General features: G+C 36.2%; 1 protein-coding gene across 1 annotated transcript in view; it reads left to right on the top strand.

The window, feature by feature from the left end:
• LOC117400698 (laminin subunit alpha-1-like) overlaps positions 1-17,529 on the top strand; it is a 66,439-nt gene that overhangs the window by 24,560 nt on the left and 24,350 nt on the right. The window contains exons 7-23 of the mRNA XM_034000978.3: positions 219-336; positions 1,171-1,349; positions 2,829-2,934; positions 3,550-3,710; positions 4,060-4,200; positions 4,642-4,812; positions 5,605-5,706; positions 9,422-9,636; positions 9,963-10,074; positions 10,566-10,676; positions 11,282-11,409; positions 11,757-11,843; positions 12,696-12,907; positions 13,531-13,637; positions 14,990-15,170; positions 15,990-16,126; positions 16,516-16,752. Of these exons, the coding sequence (XP_033856869.3) occupies positions 219-336; positions 1,171-1,349; positions 2,829-2,934; positions 3,550-3,710; positions 4,060-4,200; positions 4,642-4,812; positions 5,605-5,706; positions 9,422-9,636; positions 9,963-10,074; positions 10,566-10,676; positions 11,282-11,409; positions 11,757-11,843; positions 12,696-12,907; positions 13,531-13,637; positions 14,990-15,170; positions 15,990-16,126; positions 16,516-16,752 (2,505 nt within the window). The remainder of the gene's footprint in view (positions 1-218; positions 337-1,170; positions 1,350-2,828; positions 2,935-3,549; positions 3,711-4,059; positions 4,201-4,641; positions 4,813-5,604; positions 5,707-9,421; positions 9,637-9,962; positions 10,075-10,565; positions 10,677-11,281; positions 11,410-11,756; positions 11,844-12,695; positions 12,908-13,530; positions 13,638-14,989; positions 15,171-15,989; positions 16,127-16,515; positions 16,753-17,529) is intronic.

Here is a 17,529-nt window from a genome sequence, read left to right as displayed (position 1 = left end):
GAGAGCAAATCATAAATTACAGTTATTAGAAAAAAATTAAGCATGTATCAGTCAGTTAACATTTTTAATTTAAGTATTGCCTTCTGAAAATGCTATAGTAATATAATCATGAATCATGGTAGTTTATGTTAAATACTATTGAGGACCTGACAAGATGATGTATTTTTTTTTCTAACAGTAGCTAACAAAACATCTACTGTTCTCCTTTGTTAATTTAGAAACTACAGTGTGTATGCGAGCACAATACTTGTGGGGAGAGCTGTAATAAATGTTGCCCCGGCTACCATCAGAAACCCTGGAAACCTGGAACTCTCTCAGTTGGCAACACTTGCGAAAGTAAGTAGAACCCAAAACTAAAATGTCCGTTGAGCTTGCTAGTCCAGAGTTCTGTGTAATAAAGCCTTTAAAAATAAGTTTATTTGAATTACACCTGCTAAATTGTTCTATTTTTTAACTAATAGTTTGCTTTACATTAACAGTGTTTAAAGAGTAAGTAGTGGGGTTCTGATAAATACAGCGTTACACGTCCCCATGTGGTGCTACAACTGTTTAAATAATGTAACAGTAGTTTTTCTTTTCATTGTTAACATCCTGACAATGTTTTACACTTATAACTTTTAAAGTCTGTTTCAAAGCTGTTTTCAAAATGACCGCTCTAGTGCACTGATAGTGTGAGGATTATTGCCCACATTGTCAAACAGGTAACACAGCAATAACAATCCATGATGTGGTACGGAACAGAAAAGCCAGAGCACTTATGGTTATGGTATTTATTATTTTAATTGCTGTTCCTGCAGTGATTCAGAGTTCATATCTCAAACCCCAGTGCACTAGAGCAGACATTTTGAAAAAAAGCTTTGAAACAGACTGTAAAGGTATAAGTGTAAAGCTGTCAGGAGGTTAACAATGAAAAGAAAAATGACATAACGCTATATTTTTCGGAACCCTGCTACTTACTCTTTAAACTGTCTATAAGCTGTGAGTTATATAGCATTTTTTCTTACTAGTAATATTTTGATGTCATACCTGCATTTTAGTATATTTTTAAGCCTTGCCATCTTTACCAACTGTTGATTTTTGTATTTTGAAAAAGCTAATACAGGATTTCTAATGGTGGTATTTCATATATGCACTGTATGCATTACAAACAAAATTGCGACTGCTTTCCAGAATGCAACTGTCATAACAAAACCGAAGACTGTTATTACAACCAAACTGTGGCCAATAGCATGATGAGCATGAATATTGATGGTCAGTTTGTTGGTGGAGGTGTTTGCATTGACTGTACCCAGAACACCGCTGGCATCAACTGTGAAACCTGCGTTGATGGCAATTACAGACCACACAAGGTAATGTTCTGAGAGGTGTATCAGATACTAACAAACCACCAGTTCATTGAAATTAAATAGCCCAGTTTAAGGGATATATAATATGAAAAATTGAATGAATGTTATTACAGAAATTGTGATTATAGCATCGCTTTTTTAACTAAGTTTCGTGTCATGTCTTGTCATTATAGTTAAGTTGAAAATAGTGCTATTGTTACTTTTGTACGGTAATTGTATATAACAAAATATCATAAATCTTTCCCATTTTGCACTTCCATTAGCTAAAATGTGTCTCAAATGTGCCTTGCCTTCCAGGCAGTCTCATACTGCTTTACTTCCATTGTTAATTCACCTCAGCAGTGTCTTCATGGTCAAAGCCTTTACTTCCATTGTTAATTCACCTTAGCAGTGTCTTCATGGTCAAAGCCTTTACTTCCATTGTTAATTCACCTCAGCAGTGTCTTCAGGGTCAAAGCCTTTACTTCCATTGTTAATTCACCTCAGCAGTGTCTTCATGGTCAAAGCCTTTACTTCCATTGTTAATTCACCTCAGCAGTGTCTTTGTGGTCAAAGCCTTTACTTCCATTGTTAATTCACCTCAGCAGTGTCTTCATGGTCAAAGCCTTTACTTCCATTGTTAATTCACCTCAGCAGTGTCTTCATAGTCAAAGCCTTTACTTCCATTGTTAATTCACCTCAGCAGTGTCTTTGTGGTCAAAGCCTTTACTTCCATTGTTAATTTACCTCAGCAGTGTCTTCATGGTCAAAACCTTTACTTCCATTGTTAATTCACCTCAGCAGTGTCTTCAGGGTCAAAGCCTTTACTTCCTTTGTTAATTCACCTCAGCAGTGTCTTTGTGGTCAAAGCCTTTACTTCCATTGTTAATTTACCTCAGCAGTGTCTTCATGGTCAAAACCTTTACTTCCATTGTTAATTCACCTCAGCAGTGTCTTCAGGGTCAAAGCCTTTGCTTCCTTTGTTAATTCACCTTAGCAGTGTCTTTGTGGTCAAAGCATGTTACTGGCTAAAAGCATGTCAGTTAATAAAGGAAGCTGATTGAGGGTGGGGACAATTTCACCCTCAGGTGTAATGACCCAGGAAGCGCAAGACCATCTAAAAGCATGGCTTTCAAACCAATATTTATTTCTATTTTTAAAAATCAAAACACATGTTTGCTAAACCATGTGTTTCTTTCAGAACTGCACTTTGAGACATATGTAATGAATGGATATGCATAGAAGAGAAACTACTTTTAACACAATATCTTTTTTCATTTACACAATGTCAAAGTCTCAGATGCATTTCATGTTTTGATGGGCATGAAGGCTGAACTACTCCATCATCCCCTGAGACGTTTGTCCCTCCATGACTGGCTTCAGGCATGTTTGGAGGGAAATTTAGGGACGCTGGCATTCAGTCACCTTTTTTACTGTGCCTGCTCTGAGGAGAACAGAAGGGCAATCCGGAACCCTATCCAAAAATGTTTTACTTTGCTTTAGGTATCTCCTTATGATGAGAATCCATGTGTTGAGTGTGGGTGTGATTTGAATGGGTCTCAGCATTCAGTTTGCATAAAGGATGACAATCATGCAGATCTCCAGAAAGGTAAGCTGCAGCTTTATTTTCCCCAGCTGTATGACACTTTGGACTACCACTTATCCAACTGTAGTAAAACTTGGTTAGGGCAAGTATATGAATCTGTGTGCCCACACATCCGTCACGCTTACATTATAAGCTAATACGTTAAATGTAGGGTGTTTCTTATTGTTATAATAATAAGACACCTGTACACACAAAGTTTGACATCTCCTTCACGGAGATTGGTTGATTTTACATATATGATTTAACATTTTAAATGTACATGACTTTCTCATGATACCAATGATACTGAATTTGAAAATGAGCCTATACTATGGAGTTCATGTTGTGTTGACATCATATCCTGATGTAACTATCACTACTTAATCATATCCTGATGTAACTTTCACTATTATCTGCTGTATTATTGAATTGTGGTTTGTCACACTTGAGAATTATTGTATTTCTTGTTCTTATTGTATGACTTATATTGTAACACTTGAATGTATTTGTATTTGCTTGCGATTGTAAGTCGCCCTGGATAAGGGCGTCTGCTAAGAAATAAATAATAATAATAATAATAATAATAATATGCTGTTTTAATATACTGTGTGCCTGATTTTTTTTTTTTTGTCCTGCTAGGTTTGCTTCCAGGGAAGTGTCATTGCAAAGAGGGCTATGCTGGAGAGAAGTGTGATCGCTGTGCCTTTGGTTACAGTGGATATCCCTACTGTGTCAAGTGTAACTGCAGTTTGATAGGCAGTATTAATTTGGATCCCTGTGCAGAGCAGTGCATGTGCAAGGTAGTGAAAATAGATGAGAAAAAAACCCTACCCAAAAACATTCTGCCTATTCCTAATGTAAATCTGAAACTGAATGAGTTTTTATACTAAGACCCAATTTAAAAAAAAAAAAAAAAAAAAACCACAATCATATCCCTTCTTGTTGCCCCAGTGTCTTCTGCAAAAGAGGTCAGATTTTACATTATCTAGAAGGCAAACATATTTTAAGGTAGTATTGCTTTCTTCATTACAGTGCTGTTTTGGTATTAATTACTGTTTATTATTTTTCATAGTTAATGATTTAAATGGAAGTAGAAAGACTTATTTTTAAAATGCCTTCCCTTCACACTTGATTTGCATGTCTTCCTAGGAAAATGTCATGGGTGACAACTGCGACCTCTGTAAACGAGGGTATTACAACCTTCAAAAGAGCAGCCCTGAAGGCTGCACAGAGTGTTTCTGTTTCGGAGTGTCTGATGTGTGTGAGAGTATTTCCTGGCCTCTAACTCAGGTAATTTGTGTTGTCTCTTTAAAGAAAAAAAAAATAAATCTCAGTAGTTTCTTATATAACCGCTAAGCTTATTTTTCCTAGTCTAAACAAACTAAGAACTTGGCAATGAGACGTGAAGCCATTCATTTAATTTATTGTATTACTTTTAAAAACCACAATAATGAGTTTGCTTAATTTTTGTTTTTATTGAATCGTTTAAGAAAATGAGTTGCTATGACAGAAATTCCTTTCTTTGCTGAGAAGCAAAAGGTCTGTATCTGACATGATGAGAGTGCAAGGTGATTTGAAATTGATACCATTCCTCAATCATAACTTACATTTCAATGTTGTGGAAGATTTGTTTGTTTGTTTAACCCATGTATAGAATTCACTGTAGAATTTTCAGCTAGTATTTTAGAATTCTGTGGCATAAACGTTGTCTTTTTCTTTAATCACTGTTAGGTTTTAAACATTGATGGCTGGTTGATGCCCGTTCGTCCAATTCCTGTTACCAGCAGTGCCAGATTGGATCATGATGACTCAAACCATATTAGCTTCAACATTAGTGAAGAAAGCAGGATATTACCATCCCAGTCCTCCTGGTCAGCTCCTGAAAGCTTTTTGGGAAACAAGGTACTTTATGATGAGGAGGCACTCATCTATTAGAAGTATCCACATAATTCACCAAACATAAGGCCGCCCATTATAGACTTTAAATTCTACTGTAGAACTAAGCAAATCTCTTTGCATTTTCAGAAACTTGTAAGTCTGAAAACATAATATTAGCAGAAATTGCTAATTAATTTGAACAGGCCTGTAGAAGTTTGAAATTAAGTGCTCCCTGAGGACATTTTGATACCACTCAGTTTTCACCGTCTTGGTTTCCAATTAGGTGATTATGTACTGTGATTAAAGTCTAACAGAAACAGATAGCTAAATGCCCCGAAATAATTAAGTCATGCTCTTTCTGATAGCATTTAACCTGTGTACACATTGTCTGGGTAGTGATTAATTTAGTCTGGATAGTTGTATAAAAAGTGCTCTGTTTTAAGGCTATCAAAGTTATTGTCAATAAAACATAATTAAATAATGTAATATATTTTCAATATACTCTGTAATGGTAAAACATACTGGGGTATATTCAGTTGATTTAAACAGTCACAGATCTAAATACTGCCACTGTTTAAAGAATAAATAAGGTCCCAATGTTATGCAAATCAACATCCAACAGTGCACCTTAGTAACTAGGTTATAAATGGCTGTGAAAATATGTAAGTTCATCTAGTCATTTTAAGATTTAACTATGCACTTATTAGAAGAAGTTATTGTACATGCTGTAGATGTTTTCATGGTACTGGCATCTCTGTGTGTGTTGTGGTGTTTTTGTTTATTTTTTATATTTTACACTTTCTCTGTTCCCTAAAGCTGACTGCTTATGGAGGGTACCTGAACTATACATTATCTTATGATGTTCCTATGGAGAGCTTGGATCTTCAGTTGATGTCTAATTTTGATGTCATTATTGGGGTAAGTCGTAACTAGCTGTTACTTGTTGGAAGGTAGTGTATGCTGGATTGACGATTTTAAAATCAGTCGCAGTGCACATGACTTCGTATGTGGTGATTTAATACACAGTCTTTGTTTGCTGAATTCAGTCCTTGTTATCTTCCCCTGCATTACTTTCAATTATTTATTCTATTATCATATTTCATACATTCAAGTCCCATAGAGAGCAAATTACATTTATTTGTATTTATTAATTCACATATATAATAAAGGAATGATGCACGACAGGGCATGTGTTGTGCTGGGATAAAGTCACGCCTCGGTTGGTTGGGCACGAGGCCACAGACTATGTCCAACACCCGAGAAGTGATGTTCTCCCAGCACAACACACAACCTGGAGTGCATTATTCCTATTATACAATGTATCACACTGTGAAAATAAGACTCATTTCATGTTTAAAAGTGATTTTAATTAGACAAATGTGGAAATTCTGCCTCATAAAATAGTTCAGTATATTAATGTTGTGGCTCACTGGAGCTATTTTGGACAGAGGCATACACTTGTCGTAGAACTGTATTAAGGTGTTCTTATTTGTGTTACTCTCACTCACCCAGCCATAAAAAAACTTTGACTGCCCAGTAAAGCTGCAACTTTCAAATATTAAAATAGTCAAATCGATTATCTTTTCAATTATTTGAATAATCGAGCTACTGCGTTATTGAAAATTTTAATCATTTTATACTCACCGTTTTATAAAAGCGTTGCTTGATGTAATAAAATACAGACTCAGGTTTTTTTTTTTTTTTTTTTTTTTTTACCAGAATAGGAATTATTTATTGAAAAATGCACAGAAGTAAAATCTGTTTCATTTTGTATGTTGCCAATTATATATATATATATATATATATATATATATACCAATGTTTGGATTCAAACACAGTCTCCCTTGAGAAAGATATGTACAACATATCGAAACGTTGGGCAGCTGGCTCTTTGAGCTAAAATATATATATATATATATATATATATATATATATATATATATATATATATATATATATATATAACTGCAGTGTACAAAACTGAAGGCATATGAAAGAAAAGGTTTTTTAAAAAATGTACACAAAAGGTTTTAAAGATTAAAAAATCTTTTATTTTCAGGACGTTTCGGGCAAAAGCCCTTCTTCAGCTGTTTAAAAAGAAAAGTTCCCAGTTTGAAGATAAACTCTTGTTCTCAAGAGTTTATCTTCAAACTGGGAACTTTGGGACCTCTGGGAATGAGAATTCTATTCTAATAATCATGACATCATCCACAGAATTTTTGTATAATTACAATTCTTGAATAACAACAAGTATGGAACAAGAGTTTATCTTCAAACTGGGAACTTTGGAACCTCTGGGAATGAACATTCTATTCTAATAATCATGACATTATCCAGAGAATTTTTGTATAATTACAATTTTTGAATAACAACAACTTTACTGCACTGTGTTTACTTTTCTTTTTAAACAGCTGAAGAAGGGCTTTTGCCTGAAACGTCCTGAAAATAAAAGATTTTTTAATCTTTAAAACCTTTTGTGTACATTTTTTAAAAAACCTTTTCTTTCATATGCCTTCAGTTTTGTACACTGCAGTTATATATATATATATATATATATATATATATATATATATATATATATATATATATATATATATATATATATATTACAGCCAAAAAGCTTTGGCTAAAATCCCATGCAGCGGTATATATTTTTTCCAAACAAATTGGAGTATTATTAAAAAAAGTATATGACAACAATCCCAGTGTCAAGACAATTCAAGACAAATGACATTATATACAATAAAATACATTATATAACAATTTCTTGTTTAAAAACAAGCTTACAAGCAGTACATTAATAATAATACCGGTAAAAGTTTTTTTTTGTTTGTTTTGTAAGTTTGTTCTAATTGTTTTCCAAATACTACCTCCCAAATCTGATAAAAATTAAATACTATGTGTTTGTCATAAAATACTATAGTTCACCATTGTAAAATATGTACTGATAAAATCCATTCCTGGTTTTCTAAACAGTTATGTACCGGTGTCAAGGCTCTGTTGAGCATGTCTCGACCAATCAGGGCTCTGCGTCGCAATACTTTTTTTTTTAGAGTGATATACTTTTTTTCCTGATCCACAGATTTCTTGTGACACTGGTATGTTCTATTTCAATTCTCTACTCCACTTCCTGGTTTGCATACTGTCATCAATTAATGCAGGAGCAACAAGTGGAGCTGGAGAACAAGTGGCTTGTTACTACTAGTACTAAAAGAAAAAGCTGCGCACTAGCTAATATAAATTCAGTTTAACTTGATATAGTTTGTTTAAAAGCAAAGCGCCTTCTCTTCCCTAATCGGTATATCACCATGTTTCCCCACATTACAGGTTATGCTTTGCTTCGTAAACTGAAGCAATATTTATTTTTAAAATGGGTTTTCACACATATACGGAAATATCAAAATAAATCATAAACATCTGCACTCTTTATTACCTAGTCTCAGCACAGGTGCGTAGGAGAACGTAAGACCTAAGTATATAAAAAAAGAAAAACCCTCCCGCGCACGTCAGAGTTTGACTTTTGTTTTTAAAAGCTGAGGGGTAAAAACTTAGTGTTTCGGTCATTCAATCTTCATCACAGCTCTGGTGGAGGTTAAACGACTGAATCATTAGCTTTCGGTTTAAAAAAATAATAATAGAAATAAACGTGAGATTTGGCAGAATACAATATGCAGGAGTGTTTTTCTAATGTTTACTATAATATGGAAACAAACAAATTATTAAATGTCTGTTCACATTTTGCTAACTATGTCACATGTAGGTGCTGTAAAATGTCTATATAATACAACGACATGGAGTTACATAATAAAATATATTGTTAGTTTGTAAAACTGATGCAACAGTAATTTAATTTTGACAAACATAGCAGTAAAACTTACCAAGTAATATCTTCCTCTGAATCACTTCAGCTGCTGAACACATGTGGGTGTTTGTTTTAAATGCCCTAACATTGAACTTGTACTGTTGTGCAAAGACAGCTCTTTCTTACAGAGTGATCGTGACTGTGTTGTTTAATGCCCTTTTGAAGTAATTCCAAACTATTGAGCTTTGTTTTTTTGGTTTGTTTCCTGCAGTAGAACTTGCTGCTTCTTCACCTTTCGCCATTTTGAAAATCTGGCGAATACTCGACTAATATATTTTTTTTATTCAAACTATTTTTGTTGGTCGAATACTTCGAATAATCGTTGCAGCCCTACTGCTCAGTTGGTTTGTTGTTTTGTGGATGCTTCATGTCAGATCCAATCTTGTCTAGTCCCTCAGAGTCGATCTCCAGGTTGCACTGTGTTTGAAAGCTCTTTGCCAAACGAGGTTTCCACAGTTGTCATGTTGTTTAAGGTAAAATTCACTTGAGGAATTGTGTAACTTATTCTGTGTTATTGACAGTGGTGGCAGATTGATATGTCTGTCTAGGTTTTTCAGTGAGGAGGTTGCCGTTACTAGATCGGTAATATTATGCTGGCATAACATCAAGGGTCTAGTGCAAGGCTGACCAAGCAGAGCTTATTTTTCTTGCTATTGTATAATTTAATATAGGTGAAGTTACAAAAACATTTTTAAACTCTACAAGCTGTTCATTGTGGCTTTAATGTTTATAAAGCTGGTTATGCTAATGGTGGCTCCTTGTTTTCCTCAGGGAAATGGCAAGACTTTACACACAAGGTTAAATGCTCAGTTGCTGCTTCAGCCCTACAAGGAGCAGACTGTTGCTGTGGAAATGCTGCCGAGGAACTTTATTGACTTGTACACCAGCAGAGCCACGGAGAAGGACACGCTGATGACTGTCCTGGCAAACCTGACCAGTCTGCAGATTCTGGTCTCCTTTAACAACACCAGGGATGTAGTTCTAAGGCAAGTCAAACTTGTAATTTTTATTTTTCCCCAACTTGTTTTTTTTTTTTTTAATGTTCAAAGCCGGTTATAAAACACAAATGAGAAAGTTGCTTCCCAATATTATATTTATACATTTAATTTGTTCATTAACTTTAGATAAACTAAGTAGTTTAATTTACAATGTTGCAGTAATATTTTACTGTTTTAGACACTTTACCCTAAACTGACCCTGATTGACTTTAATCAATGTCGTTGTTGTGCTGATTATCATTATAGTACATCCTTGGAACAACCTGTAATGAACATATTAAATAGGCTTTTTATATGTATTCATATCTCAACAGGTTAAGTTCTGTATCTTTGGACACAGCTACTGTGAATGCTATTGATCTAAAGCCTGCAATGGATGTGGAGCACTGTGAGTGTCCATGGGGTTATACTGGAACGTCTTGTGAGGTAAGAACATTTCCATTCATGTATGCTTGTGCTGATGTATGGGTGTGTACATGCAAGTCCATCACGTGTTGTAACTAATCATTTTAAATAAGAACAGCATTAGATCAATGTTGTGGTGCATTCAGTGATAGTGAAATGGGACAGATTGACAGCACAGATGCTCTGGAATTATCTTGCCACTGCCTAAAACCACTTTCTAAGTGGAGTGGAGTTCAGTTACAGTACCTTTCAGTTTCAAAACTGGGTCTGCGTCTGGCGACTCCCCAAAAAGTGTCTCTTATTGAAAAGTGTAATATTATTTCTTGTCCACAAAAGCTCACTGGAAGGTAGGGTTGAAACAGAAGCCGAAGTGGGAAATGAAAATTCAGCACCCATCTTGAATTAAATTAGAAGAATGCCTTGTTTAGCAGCAGGAAGCCATAATGCGTGTTATTTGTTTGTTATTTGTTTGTTTTTGTTTGTATTTGTTTTAATTTGTAATTGTTTTTCAGTCTTGCAGCCCTGGTCATTATCGAGTTGATGGGATTCTGTTTGGAGGCATTTGCCGGCTATGTGAATGCAATGGCCACGCCACCGAATGTGACATTCATGGTATCTGCTCTGTAAGTTACTCTTTAACTCTGTAAATTTGTAGTACTTTCCACATGCAATGACTTTGAGGAAAGCATTTGTACATGGTTAAGTAAGTTTAGAATTATAGTGAAGTAGTTATTAAACCTATAGCATTCCTTGACCTCCTATAAATCTACAGTACGGGTATTAAAACAAATTAGTCAGGCAGTGTGGTCCGATCTCCCAGGTCTTTGAGAAAGTCACTTGACCTCCTTGTGACTCGTCCTACGCAGCTGTGAAATGTTACAGATGGTCACCCACTCCGAACTACATGTTGCATCTCATTTGGGGTGTTCTGGCTAAATATTTGCTAGAACAAACATGATGACTAGGTTCGTTTTTGCATTTTTTCAGACAACTTATGTTGAGTTCAGCAAAGAGCATGGGATTCAACAGCCACTTGTCTCTCAGGAGAACTGACAGAAAGGTTCAAGTTAATACATACTGTAGTATTTCATGACCTGTAGAGAGTACTGTACTTTTTGTAATGTGCGCACGACCATGATCCTTGTCATAACTAATGGGGGGGGGGGGAATAAATTGAAAAGTGGACAATAACAGTACAGGTACTATAAACAATGTCAAATATCCACAGGATTGTAAGCACAACACCACAGGGCCCCAATGTGAGCAGTGCATGCCTGGTTTCTATGGTGACCCATCTGACGGGATGCCTGATGACTGCCAAGTCTGCACCTGTCCGCTGAACATCCCATCCAACAAGTAGGTGAACAGAGCACTGTTACAAGAAGAGAAATACAAAACATGCAAAATATGGTTACTTCTATAGCAACCTCTGATCCGCATTACAAAATGCTAGGTTTAGAAAATAGTTTTATTGAATATATATATATATATATATATATATATATATATATATATATATATATATATATATATATATATATTACTTTTAAACAATTGCCGACAGTTCTGGCATTTGTTTTCTATTTATTTTGGGAGTGGTAGCTTCCTGTTATGGCTATTTCATTTTTTTAATGAATGGTTTTGAAAGTAAACTCTGAATTTCAATAATTGCAACATGAATGGGATTTTGGTGCTTCCTTTAGTTTCAGTCCTACCTGCTACCTGGACAGCGCTGGAGATGTGATGTGTGATCAGTGTGTGCCAGGCTATGAGGGACCTCGCTGTGAAAGGTGGGTAAAGCATCCTCATTGTGCCTGAGACTGCAGCATTGCTTAATACATATTAGCCGTCCAAAGGAAAGAAGCCGGAAAGCTTAAGCCCCAGGGCTTGCAATATAATCTGGGGAAATTCAATATTTCAATGTTTCATGCATGGCAAATTGGGGAACGGTAGCCTTATGGTTTCCTATAAGTTACCGATCTTGGGTGTCGCACAAAGAGCTCGGACACCCTTTCCCTTTTTTAACTTTATTTATTTATTTATTTTTGCCATTTTTTTAAAATTTTTGTTCTTTTTGTTTTTTATTTTTTGGTTATGTGGGTTTCTTTAATTTGAGATACATGGCTACTGTAGTGATCCAGCAATGGGGCTCCTAAATAAAGTACCCCGGGGGTCAAATTTTTTTATCCAAACATAGCCCTCGACCTTCCCCTGTATGAAAGAGCAGGCCATGCATTTTGGTTGCACTGGCTCCTGCGGGTCCCGAATGCATAAAGGAACAGACGGACAACTGTCTTCTTTATATATATACATTTGATCTGTAAGTTCATAAATCCTGTTTGACAACACAGCACTGGGCTTTCAACCCTTGAATGTAATTTTAAGAACATAGTCTCCCCCCAGGGTTTAAAAAATGTTCAGTAATGAAAGAGTAAATGATTGCAGAAGACACTGTCCTGTTTGGGCTGTAGTGAGATTTGATAGCATGCCCTAGTTTCTGAATTGGATGGTATAGACAAAACATGGCTCCACTTATTCACTTAAGATTTCTCTTGGATGTATCTCTAATAGAAATGCAGAAAGAAAGTTTAAAAAATAAAATGTACCCAGGCCTCAAGAGTTTGTCATACTTCCGCTTCTAGGTGTGCAAATGGTTACTATGGGGATCCTACTGTGCCAGGGGAATTGTGTGTTCCTTGTGACTGCAATGGCAATGTGAACCCACTTGAACCTGGCCACTGTGACACACGGACTGGACAATGTCTGAAATGTGTTGGGAATACAACAGGAAGCCACTGTGAGAGGTGTGCGGACGGGTACTTTGGAGATGCTATTGTTGCTAAAAAATGCCAAGGTAAGTAGTTCAGTATGTCTTGGAACAAACATGGATGCATATCCTAAAAGACTGGTCCAGCGTGTGAAATTGTGTATTCGATGCCTAACCACATACGTTTTAATTACTTACATTGTCAGAATGCGTTGTTTATCAAAGTAAACAAAAAAGGAAGAGCAAGAAGATTTTAAAACGAAGTCCTGATCTGATGATGCCATACCACTGCCCTTGAATGTCCAAGGCTAAAAGGGGAGGTAAATCCTGTGATGGCTCTGATTTGTTTTAACCAAGAGTTGTGCTGACATCTAGTGCACAGAGGTAAAACAGCCTTCCCAAGAAGACATTCAAGCCTCTGTGGACATTACATATTGTGTTACTGTTATGGGCAGCAGTGTGGAGTAGTGGTTAGGGGCTTTGGACTCTTGACCGGAGGGTTGTGGGTTCAATCCCAGGTGGAGGACAATGCAACTGTATAAATGGGTAATTGTATGTGAAAAAAAAAAAAGAAAAAAAAAAGTGATATCTTGTAACAATTGTAAGTCACCCTGGATAAGGGTGTCTGCTAAGAAATAAATAATATTGTTGAATGAAAGGGAGAATTCAGGTTGATAAATAACTAATGAGCTATGTTTGTGTTTTTTAAGACTGTAGCTGCCGTGTGAACAGCTCCTACTCCAATGTCTGTGATCTAGAGAGTGGAAAGTGTGAGTGCAGGCCCAACGTCACTGGGGAGAAATGTGACCAGTGTCTGGTATGTAAACTGTAGCAGTGTGGTCTTTTGTAAAACCACATCATGCAAATAAACTAGATTTATGACAGGAAGGACTGTGGTCAGGAATTCTTACTATAAACAAAGTCAAACATTATTCTTGTTTATAATCCCAAACAGACATGTACCATTTATGTAAGAAATGGTTAGAAAAAAGTTAGAGTTAATGTTAAAGTTAAAATGTTCAAAAACCTACATCAAGCCACTGATTTTTCTGCAAGTGATCCATCACCTCTAGTTTTGTAATAGTTTTTTAAAACATTTTGTAATCTTAGTTATTAGAATAACTGTCTTTTAGTGATAACAAAGATAGCATTATTTGCGCCATGCTGTGAATCAGAAGTATATGCCTGACATAGCAATGCTGGATTCCAGAATGATCAAGGCATTCGGATACATCACTCTCCACACATCTTCCTCCATTGTTATCTTAGTGTCACAATTGCACATTTGCATCCATACTCTGGAACGTAATATGTTTTTGGCATATAATCTAGGATCCCTGCCAGAATGCTTGACATTGTTTTGGGTAGATGGCACACACAAGTTACAAACAGTCCCAGCTGGTCCAAATAGCTGGCCAATGTTTACCTGATTAATGGTGGCTATCCATGTGTTTATTTCATAGCTAGATGGTGATATGAATATAAATAGTTTCATACATGCTGTTTAGTCTGGAAAAGAAAACCGTTCAGAACACACAGCTGTTACTTTTATAATTATTATTATTATTGTTCTTATGGCAAATTTCATTTTAAGGCTGGTTAATTTAGTTTTTAGCTTCTGTTGCCATCAATATATATTGTTTAAGTAAACTGGTGTACATTTTGAGAAATATTGCTTTCATTGATCTTGAATTTCCCCTTAAAAATATTTCCTTCAAACTAACACTACATGTGTTGATTTTCTTCTGTGAAATAATCCTCAGGGAAATGACTGTGATTTAAAAGTAACTTGTGTCAGAAGTACTTGGTCAGTGAATACTTTTCACAATACATTCTTCACAAAAACTGTGTATCCTGCGCCAAGTGTCATAGACGGTTACTAGATGTTTGAAGAAATTCTCATGTTCTAAAATGTAATTGAATGTGGGACAATGAAAATACTTTTTTAATGGATGGCCAAGACGGCATATTCTGCTTGATTTGAGAATCTATAGCTTCTCACCTGTGGAATATTTTTGGCATAAACTACAATACAGATACAAAGAACATATTAAGTACTAATTATGGAGTCAGACAATTTCTGGAAAATTGTTTGATTGTGAATATACTGTATAGTGCTCAGTTACAACAGATATGTTCTAGTAACTTTTATCGCTTTCTGACCCACAGCCTGGTCACTTCGGCTTGAGCAGTGGTCTTGGTTGTCAGACCTGTAACTGCAATCTGGCGGGGTCAGTCTCTGACACCTGTGACGATGAGGGACAGTGTCCCTGTGTCCCAGGAGTGACTGGAGAGAAGTGTGACACGTGTGCCCATGGCTTTTATGACTTCCAAGATGACGGCTGCACGCGTAAGTCAATAGGAATAAGTAGTTTGTAGTATTGATTTAGGCACAAACAAATTGGCCCTCTACAGTGGACTTCTGTGAAGTGTAATAAAGCAAAGTAAAAGCATTCTACAGCATAGGTAAGTATTGTGAAGGTCAGAGCAGTATGGTAAAGCATATCAAACATGACAACACATGGCAAACTATAGTAAGTACATAGAATACCCATGGGAAAAGTGCATAATTACCATGCAAAAAATACTATGGCAAACGTATAATTATGATATACCTGAATTATACCTGCTCTTTCTCTCAGATTGTTTTTTTGCATTTCTTTTTCCTCCCACCATTTTCAAAAATGTTGAATTGCTCACTTAGTGGTGTTAATTACACCAGCCCCCTAATTATTAAAACAGATCTTTAAGTAAAATGTGCAATAATAAGACCATTTGTTTTGTAACATTTGCGAGTTTGAACTACATGGGATAAATTTAATTCAGCCATTTTGAAGTGTATGTTACACATGCTTATTTAGTTAGAAGTAAAAGTGTTTTCTGTTTTTGTTCTTGTTTACTCCAGTTGCAGATACACTTACTTAACATACTTCAGATGAACTGTATATTAAACACAAAAACGAAGTGCCGGTCCGTTCTGAAACGGACAAGAAAACATACCCCTCAAAATCGAGTTTAAACAAGGCTCTGCCAGCCGCTCTTACCTGCTCTTACCTATAACGGCGCTATCGCGCTGTTATAATACTCCATTGATTAAACTGATGTATAGAAGGTTGCATAATTTGTTTGGGTTGTGTGATATTTATCTCCTTTTTGTTTTCTCTGGCAGCCTGCAACTGTGCCCACACCCACAATAACTGTAACGTGGAGACGGGCCAGTGCATCTGCCCACCTCATACTGAAGGAGTGAAATGTGAGCTCTGTGAGGCCAACCACTGGGGGCATGATTCTAAACTGGGATGCAAGGTAAAGTTGTGTGTGCTAAATGCTTAATGCAAAATATCATACTGACAGAGCATCCTGTCTGTTGGATGCAATTGTAGGGTATTTTTATTTTCTGAATACACACCCTGAGGGGCTTGTTTCATTGGGCTTCTCTTCGCAAAGCTGCCATACTGTATCTGATTGACGGAGGTTGGATCAAGTCATCAAATATTTGTCAGTTGCTGTGAGAGGTTGAAATTGGATGCTTCTTGTGTTGAGGGAGTGATGTAATGGGTTAAATAAACATATACGGCATATCGTAGAAAGGGTGCTACATGTGAAGCATCTGTTTGGAAGTCTTCTTTATTCGCACAAACATCTTTGACAAACTACATAACAATATTTTTTTTTACTCTCTCACCTTTTTATAGCCATGTGATTGCAGTCTTACTGGCGCGTCCAACTCTCAGTGTGACCTGTCCAGCGGTCGGTGTCAGTGCAACCCTGGGTTCAGGGCAGAGAAGTGTAGCGAGTGTGCTCTGGGATTCAGAGCCTACCCAGAGTGCACAGCTTGCAACTGCAACATTACTGGTACAAGAGAAGAGTACTGTGATGAGAAGCAGGGTGTGTGTGGCTGCGACGAGGACTCGAGCTCTTGTTCTTGCAAGGTAACAGTTGTTTTTGCTCCATCTCTTGCTTTATCACATATTCCTTGCAGGAGACCCTCCTACAGTCAACAGACCTCTGCCTCTCACTGGCTTATGGCAAATAATACCTGATTTTAAGAAGTTGTACAGTTATTGGGCTGTGAAACACCAGTCCTAGTTAAAATGAAGTGCTGTTGTCTGAAAATTTTGGAATTGAATATTTGAAAATTAGATAAGCTGGCCATTTAATTTTAATATTAGTTACGACAGTATATAAACAGTGTTACTATAAAACAGATGGGGACCATTTTATGTGTGAACATTTCTGAATATAAGTTTAAAATAGTCAATCGTAAAATGCGGGTTTAACTAAAAACTGAAATGGCTGGTTGCAGACACCCTGATTTGCATTAGTCTTGGACTGCCTTGCCTAAACACTACTTGGTACTACCCTGATATTAGGCAGTATAATATTGGTGCAAATCAGGGGCTGTAAAACCAGCCGATTGGGACAAAGTGTTAAGAGTTCATCTTTTTAAATGTCACTAACAGTTGTAGTCACACAATATGAAAAATAAGAGCTGTAAAATAGCATTATATTGTCCCTTTACTTTGTACAGTAACAAATTATCTTGCTGCTTCACAGGCTTTTTGCACTGGTGATTTTAAATTGGCTTTTTCCAGTAACTCTTATAGCTGTGCTTGCACATGCAGTAGCTTTTACACTGACAGTTGCATTTCATAGTTTTTTATTTTAAAACATTTGCTCTTTTGATCCATCTAATGTTCTGCATACAA

This window comes from Acipenser ruthenus, chromosome 4 (assembly GCF_902713425.1).
Source record: "Acipenser ruthenus chromosome 4, fAciRut3.2 maternal haplotype, whole genome shotgun sequence".
Lineage (NCBI taxonomy): Eukaryota > Metazoa > Chordata > Actinopteri > Acipenseriformes > Acipenseridae > Acipenser > Acipenser ruthenus.
The sequence above is the reverse complement of the archived record's forward strand: the minus strand, read 5'-3'. Positions and strand labels throughout refer to the sequence as shown.